The sequence below is a fragment of the Otolemur garnettii genome, unplaced genomic scaffold, assembly GCF_000181295.1.
Source record: "Otolemur garnettii isolate 467f Iridium unplaced genomic scaffold, OtoGar3 scaffold00121, whole genome shotgun sequence".
NCBI lineage: Eukaryota > Metazoa > Chordata > Mammalia > Primates > Galagidae > Otolemur > Otolemur garnettii.
The window spans coordinates 703,353-715,465 of NW_003852516.1; the positions used below are offsets into that span (position 1 = coordinate 703,353).

The 12,113-nt window shown below is 43.7% G+C and overlaps 1 protein-coding gene across 1 annotated transcript in view; it reads left to right on the plus strand.

The window, feature by feature from the left end:
- MTMR7 (myotubularin related protein 7) overlaps positions 1-12,113 on the plus strand; it is a 91,712-nt gene that overhangs the window by 51,481 nt on the left and 28,118 nt on the right. Inside the window, exons 6-7 of the mRNA XM_003797648.3 lie at positions 1,710-1,844; positions 10,705-10,837. Of these exons, the coding sequence (XP_003797696.1) occupies positions 1,710-1,844; positions 10,705-10,837 (268 nt within the window). The remainder of the gene's footprint in view (positions 1-1,709; positions 1,845-10,704; positions 10,838-12,113) is intronic.

The window sequence follows — 12,113 nt, forward strand, 5'->3', positions numbered from 1 at the left end:
TCAGAGGAAACAGGAGCCCCATGGATCTGTGGCCATTCGCTTCCCTTCCCCTGGACACAGCTCGCCTTTCACTCCCTGACTCTCTTTGCTCCCTGCCATCTCTCTGCCTTGCTCCTGGACCTCACCCTCATTTGCCATCCCCCCTTTATGTTCATTCCCTCTGGTCTTTTTCTCCTCCTCACTGCTGATGAATAAAATGACTCTGGAGTGACTCTGCTTCCCAGGCCCATGCCCTGGCCGTCTGTCCTGAACCTGGCTGCAGGCCCCAGATTTCCTTAAACCCTGTGGGTAACTGCCCGTCCCCACTGCAGATGGTCTGGGAACCTCCTGCAGCTGCCCGGTTGTGTCTGCCAGTCTCCAGTTCTCAGTCTTTAGAACTGAGAACCATCCCTGGCTTCTCCAGTGAGGAGTCCCAGAGCTTGTTGGGGAAATCCACAGCGTTGCTGTGTTGTCCTGGGTGGGACTTTGAACACAGCTAGGCTGGGATTGGACTCAGAGCTGGGGTACCCTCTCTGGATAGAAGCCCGCAGTATTTCCAGCTGCAGTTTCCCCTCCCCAGCTTGCCCAGAGGGTTTCCTTCTTTCCTGACTGTAGCTGCCTTTGTTCTCCTGCACTGTGGAGCTGTGGTGTCAGTGCAGTGCAGTGATTTTCTACCTGTGTGCCACCAACCTTTTTAAAGATCATTAATTAAATTATTGTTGAAAGAAGTACAAAGCACAGCAAATATATTCTCTTTTTTAACTCTTTTTTTGATCAACCTAAGTGTGCCGTGGAAGTGTATAGATTCAAGTGCTCTGTGAGATAAAAAAGATCAAAAAACACTGATGTAGATGCTTTGAGTGATTCATGAATGTTACTGGGTTATTTGTGTTTAATTTAAATGTCAAAATAAAGCCTCAAACTGTAAAAAATACTTTGCTACAAAAGCATTGGTTTTATAGCTGCAAGGTTGACTCTCTACTCACCTGTTCGTAACTCATGGAATTGTTTTTGCTGTTCTGCCTGTTGTCTGACAGTCCAGTGCGCCCTGTAAGAATCGCAGGCTCAGGGTCTGGCAGGATCGCGTGCAGATGGGTTCCCAAGAAGACCCTTGCTTCTGAACATGCCCAAGTCAGCACAGGGGCGTGTCTGCTGTCCTTATGAATCAATCTTGATGGGAACCTGGGTCTTCATCACAGTGAAAACTTCCCATTTAGCATTAAAATTGGTTTTTGGTATTTAAATGAGCTAGTAAAAAAAAAAAAAGATGAGAAGCATTAAAAAATATGTATGTATATTTTTTACCAGTCTTGTTATATTAATTGTATGGTATTACGTTTTAGGAGAACAGTTATTTATTTTGCATTTCCACTTTCATCAGGAAAATGATACAATACCCCAGTGAAGAGGAAAGTAGATTATTAAATGGTTTTAAATTTTGTGATTTATATCCTATCTATTCATCCTAATACATTCCTCGTATCTTGCACGGAGACTTTTTATACTGCTCATCCACTGTGTTTCTTTGACCCAAGGTAAAAATAAACAAATCTTGATTTCCAGGAAGCATTATCATATTTTCATAAGCTAGTGTGGGGCGTAAATGCCCCGGTGTTGTGAAGGTACACATAGCCCGTCTCTAGTAGGTATAGTCACCTGTGTACTGTACCTACTAGAGATGGGCTAGGTGACGGGCTATGGTGCTGTGTTGATGTGACCTTTCCCCCCAGGCTTCCATCTGCCGGAGCAGCCAGCCCCTGTCCGGTTTCAGTGCCCGGTGCTTGGAAGATGAGCAGATGCTCCAGGCCATCAGGAAAGCCAATCCAGGGAGCGACTTCATTTATGTCGTAGACACTCGGCCTAAAGTAAGTGTCCACATTTCCAAGTCATGAAGCCTAACAGACGCCATGCCTTGCTCTGGTTGTTTCCTCTGCAAAGGGGCTGCCCCTCTGGGCACAGTCAGCATCGAGCTCCTACTGTGTTGGTTCCCAGAGGGCCAACCTCCTCCCGAAGCCTCTGACTCTCTCAGGTACATTTTCTATTTCCCCTGCTCCTGGCGCTGTGCTGGGTGCAGAGTGTTGCACAAAAAATGAGTGTGGTTTAACTCTGGAGGTTGCTCTCCTAATCACAAAATTATTATTTAATTTGTTTCTAAAGCAACCCTTTCTGCTCTGATAATATGAAGTTTACTAGTTCAATTCTTGGGAGGTACTTTTTCAAATTCAGCTTATGGTGATCTATCCCTATGACTTAGAAAGATTTATAAATGGTAATGCTAAATCAAAAAACATTACCAAAAAAGTGTACAGTCTTTGTATCTGAAAAACTATACGTGTGTAAAAATGTATAGAAAAGATGTCCATGGAGAAAGGAAAGGGTAGGAGGAGAACTTTCTATATAACTATCATTAGAAAAATGTTATTTTATAATTATACATGTACTAATGTATTAATTTTCTAATTTAATAAAACAACAATAGAAGGTAACAGATTTAGTCATCGAGGGGCATGCCAAGTTGATTTTATACTTATCTCCCATTCTGCTTTACATTTTTTGTTTTTTTTTTTGAGACCGAGCCTCAAGCTGCCACCCTCGGTAGAGTGCTGTGGCGTCACAGCTCACATCAACCTTCAACTGCTGGGCTTAAGTGATTCTCTTGCCTTAGCCTCCCAAGTAGCTGGGACTCCAGGCACCTGCCACAACACCCAGCTATTTTTTGGTTGCAGCCATCATTGTTGTTTGGCAGGCCCGGGCTGAATTTGAACCCCCCAGCTCTGGTGTATGTGGCTGGCGCCTTAGCCACTTGAGCTACAGGCACTGAGCCTACATTTTTTTTTAAAAGGAGAATCAGTGTTGGGTCCAATAAAATTTCCAGTTCAGCTACTTAGACTTAATTCTTTCAAGTCCACTAATGGAGCTCCCAGAGGGATGTAATGGTGAATACATGGAAATAATCACCCACAAGTACCTGGACTACATAGGACAGAATGAAATGTCCTTTATTCCACATATCTGCCATTGTAATTTCTAGCCAATCATGAAAATGTCCCTGGACCTATGACTGATGAGAAGGACATACACACAGCTCTGTGCGTCCCTATAGTATGGAAAGGAGACCAAAGCAGCAGGAGGGGGCTGCAGAAACTACGTATGTTGTAATAATACTGAATAAAAATTGGGGGGAACGGACACCAAACCATTCACATGGTTTTCCTGGCGGGGGGGTGAGAGGTTGGTTTGCAGAAAACTTTTTACATTCTAAATTACAATTTGAAATTGTTTCCATCACAAAAATTTTAAAAGAGCATAAGGAGCTTAAATGTGAAACACAGAGTTATGGTATCACCCAGAAGTTCCATGGTACACAAGTGTAAGTAAGAAAAACGAAAACATATCCACAGAAAAAGTTGCATATATGTTTGTTATTAATAATATTCCCAAAGTGCAGATAACCAGAAGTTCATCAGCTCATCAGCTGAAGATGACTCTACAAAATGTGGTATATCCATTCAATGGAATATAAAAAGGGATAAAATATTGATACATACTACACCATAAATGAACCTTATGAATGTTAAGTGGAAGAAGTCTGTCACAAAGGAACCCATGCATGTTATATGATCCCATTTATATGAAATGTCCAGAATAGAGAAATTCATAGCAACAGAAAGTAGATTGATGGTTCCTAGGGCTGAAGGGATAGGAAGAAATGGTGAAATGACTGCTAATTGGTAGATGATTCCTCTTTGGGGTGATGGAAGTGTTCTCTAAAATTGGTTGCACAACTCTGTGAATATACTCGACTAGTGACGTGTACGCTGTAAGTGAGCAAATTATATGACATGTGAACTGTGTGTCAGTGAAGTTACTTAAAAAAGAATGTAAGGAATAAGCATTACAATAGGGAGGAGATAGTACTAGTAGCTCAAGTCACTTAAGAATAGGTCCTCATGGACATGGTCTATATTCATTGGTGATAGGACAAATGATGAGATTAGATACTGTCCTCTGGATAGGTATACCCTGGTAATTTTTGCTGAGCTTCATGTCACCAAATACAGTGATTCACACCCCGGATCCCTGTGATGTTCTCCTGGTGTGAGATCAGTACCCCCCCACCCCATACCCGTGACCTCAGAACAGTCCCCTCTACTTCACACCTGAGTACGCAGATCAGTTCTGGAGATGGAGGATGACATAGATATGTGCATGACAGTTAGGTCACATTCACGTTCCAGTGGATTAGAGGTAAAGGGTCCCTTCCTCGTAAGTACATTTTCAGAGCACAAGACTCAAGTAAAAGCTTCAAATTGGGAGAAAAATGAGCTTCTCTGCTTGAAGATTTTTCACTTGAAAGATGCCAGAAAATCCCTGATTTTTACTATTCTCTTTTAATTTGTGCTTTTCCTCTGGCTGGTCACACTTTAACCCTTCCTCCTGCTTTAACCCTTCCTTCTGACACCGGCCACCTGTCTTCATCTTCTTCGTACCTATGCAAGGTGGAGTTGAATTTCCTGACAGTTATAGGTGATTGAATGAATGCCTGCTTCTTAGACAGATGCACTGAAGACACGGCAGGAAAAGAAAAGGAAGAAAAGGCCAGGGCTTACTGAGTGGTGACTGGGGAGCTCTTTCCTATCATGTTTTTTCCAGATGTGGATAAGGCAGACAGATTGGTCTACTAATTTAAAGGCCAATGATCCATGTTTGTACCATGTTATGTAAACCTTCTAGGAAATGCACCAGCTTAGAGCCAGGCATATTCCAGATTTAAAATGAATTAATCCAGAGGATTTGATCCGAAGTGTATATTTAGCACTAAGCGTGTTTACTCTCAGAGATAAGAAGTTTGATGCTGATCCATTAAAGAAAATTGAGGTCTCGTACACACCATGCCCTCTTCCCATGTTTATCCACACACATGCACTTCATGTGGGTTTTAAACTGTTTGCTTAGAGCTTTCATTCTTTTAAAGATTATGTCTGTTGATTTTTGTTCCGGAGCGTGATAGTTCTCCTTGGGAGTAGCCAGGAGATGGAGTTGATGTTTGCCATAGAACGTGTGGATGGTGGTGACTGGGCACTTCTCAGGTTTGCTCCCAGGTTTAATTTTAAAGAAAAAGGGTCAGGAGGTGGCCTGGGAAGTTGTTGTCTGTTGAGCGACACTAGATCCACGTAAGAGCTTCCTGAGCCACCTGTTCAGATGAAAGCTTTCTGGATCTCTGTTGACCTGAGATGATTGGGAGGTCCTCAAGCATGTATTGAAAATCCACTGCAAAAATAATGCCCTTGCGGTTATATATCCCTGCGAGAGTTTGGTGCATTGAGAAAATAGGAAAAGGTGCTGACGCAGTGTCTGCTGAATTACAAAACGAAGGCTATCTCATTTCATTGTACCCTTGTCCGTGACTTTATCATTCATTTGTTCTGGGACTTTGCTTAGCTTATAAAAATGCCAGTCACCTTCTCATTTAATTCCTATAAGAATCCTGCAAATTAGGAGTTTTTTTTTTCCTTTTCATAGGTAAGGGATTACATTTAAAGAGGCTAAGTAATTCACCCGAGGTCACATAGCGCAGGGCAGAGCCCAGAGTCAATCCAGGCTTATCAGACTCCCAAGCCCAGGCTCTTTCCACTTCACCATAATTTTTTCCCCCCGCTGTGGACAAAAACTCTCTAGTGGAGCCGCTGAGGCCCAGGAAGGTTGTCCCCTCTGAATGCACCCCCAGTAAACTGGACAGCCCACCATGAGCTCATGCAAAGTCAGGCCAGGGCCAGAGGAGCAAGAAGGGCTCCCAGCTGTGCTGTGGACACAGGCAGCTTTGCAGGAGTTGTTGAGCCATGAAGACAAGGGGTGAGGTTGAGACGGGCCCCTGCCTCGGTGACGCTCAGCCCTTTGTCCTTGCTCCTTCTCCAGAGACTGCTCTGGTTATGCCCTCTGATTTCACCACCTCAGTGAGTTTTTGGTTGTGTAACAGGATGTCATGTGGAATGTTTTCCCATTTCTCTGAGCTTGGTGATTAGGTGGCTTCTACGGGCAGAGTCCCATGAAAGGGCATCTAAGAAACTCAGTGGTGAAGATTGGGAATCCTTCAAAGAGGGGAAGCCAGGACCTCACTTTCTAGTTGAAATTGCACATACGCTGGCTTGTGGAACAGTTGGCATTGACAGGACAAGGATGGAGAAATTTCCTGTGGGTCAAGTGGTCGTGAGGAAGGAAGTTGATCCCCAGCTGCACATGACTGTCAGGTGTGTGGCAGGGAAAGCTGAGGGGCGTGGAATACTCTCAAGCCAAGCGGAGCTCCCATGTCAGTGAAATGTGTGCTCTCCACCTCTAAGAACACACACACACATGCCTTGGGAGATGCACCATCTGGGCATTTATGATACACAGGGAAGTGATGGTCTATTGGTATCAACCAGAAAGGTGGTAACAACCAATGAAGATAGAATTGCAGCCTCGTCTGGCTTTGCAAAGAGCAATGGACCTCTTCTCTGGTCCTTTCTCCATCCCTCCCACAATACGCAGATGGGTCTAGAAGAAACCAGGGAGGGAGGGAGCCACAGTGCAAACCCCACACCAATCTGAATAGCGTGTAGTGGAGGAAAGAGGGAATTTCACATCACACCTGGGATTAGAATTTGAAGTCAAACTGGATGGAGATTTTCTATCTGAGTAATTCTAAAAGTACTAAATCTGCCAACATGTCCTTAGGGCATGGGAAAGGAGGATTTTGACTAGCATAGTTAGAGAAAGTTGTGGCAGGAAATCAAATCATCTCATAGTTGCTTGTTGGTGCCCCAAACAAAGGGTCTGCATTTAAGGCGTTACACATGGTGAGAGGGAAAAGGACCCTTGTGCTCTCATCAAAAGGATACAGTCCAGTCCTCCTCCTGCCAGGATCGACTTTCACTGTCACTTCCCAACCATGTCAGATCAGGCGTAAAATGTAGCTGCTAAAATGTGAGACTCCAAGATGAAGGAAGTGACTTGGCTGACCTTTAACTTGATTCCAAAATGAGCACTGACAGGGTTTTCGTATGTGTGGTTGATTTAGGGTTGGGGGAGAATCTGAAGCTATTTCCTCACAGCCCTGGCCTGATCACCTCTTACTTCATCGTCATTCCCATGTTTCTGGGCTTGCTCAGCCAGTCAGTCTTCATGGAGTTCCGTGCCAGCTGGCCGTGGCCCTTAATGAGACCCACACGGCCCCTCATGGAGCTTGTGCTCTCTGCCTCTCCTCTCATTTAGTGCTGAGTTTTTAAAAGCCTGCCTGTCTCCACTCTGTCCCCATTCCCAAGGACCTTCTCTGTTGTGGACACAAAGTCAGCTTTGGTTTTTTCAGTTGAACTTGCTTAAAATCCTTTATTTCCTCCCTCCCTCCCTCTCTCCTTCCTTCCCTCCTTCCTTGTTTCCTGACAGTTTCTCTGTCACCCTAGGTAGAGTGCCACGGTGTCATAGCTCACAGCATCCTCAAACTCTTGGGCTCAAGTGATCCTCTTGCTCAACCTCTTGATTAGCTGGGACTACATGCACCTGCCACGACACCTGGTTAGTTTTTCTATTTTTAGTAGAGATGGGAGTCTCACTCTTTGTTTGGGCTGGTCTCGAACTCCTGAGGTCAAGCAGTCCACCTGCCTCAGCCTCTCAGAGTGCTAGGTTTACAGGTGTGAGCCACCGTGCATGACTTAAATGTCTTAATTAAACTTGTTTGAAGACTTGAAGTGCCTTCTGGCCTCTTCTCTTGCTATTACAGCCACATCTGAACTTGGAAGGCTCATGGGCACCAGCCGGTGCCTTTGATCTTGTGCCTCCACCCTGCTTTGTCTAGAATGCCCCTGCATATCCTTGCAGATTGTGTTAAGGTCCAGTTCAAGTTTCCACTCTCTCATGGGATGTTACACCCGATCCCCAGCCAGATGGCCTTCTCTAGAGTCCAGCTCCTGCCATGGCCACTATCTCCACTGTTCACTCAGCTCCTACCCAGTCCTGGGGGGATTGACTGTGGCCTCTGGCACCACACACTTTCCTTCCCACACTCAATTATAAACTGAAGATGACAAGAACAGCTTCCCAGTCATCTTTTTCTTTTGTTCATTGCTTGGTATGCAGTGGGTGACCACTGAGTGTTTATTGGGAAATTCCAGAGTTCTTCTTCTTTCACTTATGAACTTGATCCGCACCCAGAGATGGCTAGATGATCAAACAGCAAAGTGATCTTGCAGCCTTGCTTTTCATGTGTCTGTTGTGTTTCTGAAACATAAATTGAAACTGGAATGCACCTACCTGTAGAGCTTTACCTCCTTGAGAATTTTTAGGAGCTAAAATGACATGGAGTTCTCAACCAAAAAGACAGAGGACCAAATTTGATTTACTAATAGTGAATTATTATTTTTTTTTTTTTGCAGTTTTTGCAGTTTTTGGTCAGAGCTGGGCTTGAACCCACCAACTCCAGCATATAGGGTCAGCGCCCTACTCCTTTGAGCCACAGGCACCGCCCAAGAATGCTATATCTTTTTATCTATCTGTCTACTGTCCAAAATAACATCTTGAATTTTTGTTAATTGTAAAACCACATTTCCTGCTTTGAGGGTTCAGCTTTTTTCACATTATCATGCTAGATTCTGTAAAGTAGGTAGAAATTGTGAGCAACTACACTTTGGATGGTAGATTAAATATCGCCACCTTCTGCTCACTATGTGAAGTACATGCTGACTTGGAGAAGGTGTGTTGCTTTTTTTTTTTTAATTATTAAATCATAACTGTGAACATTGATGCATTTATGGGGTTCAGTGCACTGATATGATATACAATGGGAGCTTACATTGAAGTGATGAACACATCCATCACCTCGTTTACTTATTTGTTGTGGTAAGACGATTATACTCTGATGTCACTGAGTTAAGTTGTGGAGCAGGACTGCTACAGACATGTGAGGTGGCTGCCCACCTGAGCCCCTATGGCAACGTCTTGCCCTCTGCCATTTTATTTTTCCCTTCTAATACATTTTATTCCTATTATTCAAATTGTAAACTTTGTAAACTTTCACTTTGTAATAGTGAAGAGGTGCCAGGTATGGGTGGTGTTCCTGTGCCCCTTGCCACCCTCTGTCTTTCTGCTGTAGCTGCTGCCAGATTACTATCTTCTTCCATACATTTGATTCTGCTTGGTAAGAATGCATTCCTGTAAGTCTGTTTGTTTTACAAAAAGTGGACGAACGTATGAATTTTGCACAACTTGCTCTTTTCACTGAACGCATCATGGGCCAATTCCAAGTCTGTATACAGAGGGTCCCCAGCTCACAATTTTTTGACTTTATAATGGCATTAAAGTGATACACATTTGGTAGAAACTGCATCTCTCTTGCCATGCTGGGAAGCAGGAGCCAGCACAGGTCTCAGGCAGCCACGCATTTTCAACTTAGGCTGTTTTCGATTTACGATGGGTCTATTTGGGACACGACCCCATTGTAAGTTGGGGAGCATAGGTATATATATATACTGAAGGATCGGTGCCCTTCTCCGTGGTGTCTCGTAGTAGTCCAGGGCATGAATAAACTATAATTTATCCTGCCATTGCCCTATTGAGATATTCATGGGTTTTGAAAAACTATTGTAATAAATATTCTCAAATGTCTGTTTTTATGTGCTGGTACTTTTAATTTTGTCAGATGCTCAGAAGTAAGAGAATCTGGGACAAAGAAAATGTGTGTTTTTAACTTAACTCAGCTCTTTTAACTTAGCTTTTTGAAAAGTACTGCTTTGTATTGTGCTCTTAAAAGTGGGTATTTTTTCTGGTGGTGAGTCCTGGCATAGGGTCTCTGCCTGGGAGATCTCTGCTGACCTTTGTGGGCAGAAGAGAATGGTCAGTGGATACTGTTTCTAGGATGTGATGGCCTACTTAGTAAAACAGCAAGATCAGAGTATCAGCAATGATTTATTCATTCTAAAAACCTATGCATTTCCCAACTAAAGTAGACTTATCCCCTTGATTTTAGCTACACAGGGCAAGGGCAGAGTTTGAGTTTAATAAATTTCTTCAAGTCCATTATCATGTAACTCAGTTTGCACTAGGAGGTGCCAACTTTTTGTATGCAAAACTATGAAAATGAAAACAGTCCAAAGCTCACTGAATAAGTCTCTAGATTTAAATAAGGAGGCTGGAGGAGACTAAGCATCTACAGTTCCTGCTCAAGGTTTATTTGGGTAAGCGGAGGGGGAGGAGAAACCCTTGTGGACAAATTAGAATGACACAGCCATCCCTATTTGAGAACACGTTTATTGGCGGTATCCTAATGAAAGGTACAGTACTGTGACTTGTAGAGCCTCCTATTGACAGATGTGCCTGTGATAACTCTTCTGCGAACCTGCAGCTTGCGATATGTGGTAGTAAATTGGGGCAAACGTGGCTCTGTCACAGACCACGGTGCCATCCAGTGTGGCACTTCTGACAGGGACCTGCAAGAGGCATCTCCAGAGGGGTTTACCTATGGGATGCCTCTGAGCTAGGAAGATGCCAGCCACACCAACAAATTCACGCTGTCGAGGATAAGCACAGCACAAGTGCTTGACCCTACTCAGCTCGGTACCGTGTTCCCTGACCGACCGAAGGGTTCCTATGTGTCTGCACATCATTTTGAACGTTTTTATGGTGTCCATGAAGTGTTTCAGTTGTTTCATGTCCTGAATGTAACTGATGGTTGTTCTGTTTTGCTGACCACTGCAGCTTAATGCAATGGCAAACCGTGCTGCAGGGAAAGGCTATGAGAATGAAGACAATTATTCCAATATCAAGTTTCAGTTTATCGGGATAGAGAACATCCATGTGATGAGGAACAGTCTGCAGAAAATGCTGGAAGGTAAACCATTTCCTTATGCACAGCATTCAATGAAAGCGCTTAAATATTTTGATGCCCAAATGGAATAAGATAGTCTTTGGATTTTAAAATTGTTTTTTCCCCTCCGATGCTGTTTACATAGGTGTGATAAGTCGGGAAGAATGCCATACTGTAGTGACTCTTTAAACATTAAACAGCCCTTTTCTTACTTCACTTGTGTTGTTAGGAAGTAGTTTTGCCCGTTGGTTTGCAGTCATGGACTCTTTGCTTAACCACATAAGGTCAAAGCGCAGAGGGATAGTTTTCTTTCTTGCTCATGATGTTAGTTTGAACCACATTCAGAGCCATTGGGAGATGAAGCAGTGTTAGATGTGAAGAAATAACCAGCCGTCTGCGTATGGAGCTCAGTTTATAAACTGAATCCTCAAGTTGCTGAATTGCCATTAGAAGGGAAGGTAAGGGAGATCCCAGTCCTCCTTTCTAAACAAAACACGCACATGTGACCCCACCCCCTGACACTCACACGCTCAGCAGGGAGCACTGCAAGATGGCCACTGACACTCATGTGGAAAGGAAATTAAAAAAAGACAGATTACAGAACATACGGGACTTATTCCTATGGCCAAACCAGTCATAAGCCAATGAGCAGAAATTCGGCCTTTTAAGCAAAACCAGCTTTATCTATATACTGCTTATACTCATGGTCATGAAGGACCAAGGAAGGGTTGGTGTCCTGTGGGAATGGAGGAGAGAAAGCAGAGGCTGCAGAAGCCACAGCTTTGGGCCTTGGCTGTGAACACTGTGTGTGCACTTCCTGGGAGAGAACCCTGCTGGGACAGAGCTGAATTGAGGGAAACAGGCTGTCTTTATAGGAAACGTGGGGTCTGGAATGAAGAGGGACAAAGAAAAATTACTTTTTCTAGGAATCCATGTTTGCTTTTGTTTTTTTCTGTATGATCAGATCAACCTAACGGGGCTGGAGAAGCTTGAGTGTCGCACGCCTCATTTCCAGAAAATTTGAACAAAGTGGTTAACTTCTTTGGGCCTCTGTTACCTGGTATAAAAGGAGAGGATTCAAGTAATAATTTCTGTGGTTCCTTCTAGGTATGGCAGTTGGATGCCCACTGGTTGCAAACACTTTAAAATTGAGCATTGAATGGCGAAGAAACCTCTTCCTGCATCTGAAAAATATCAGAGCCCCAGAGCTATCTCCATATTATTTCTACGCATAATATGTGGTGTCTTAGGTCACAGTGACAATCCCCTGGCCATGAGTGTTTGAGCCTCTTGAACTTGT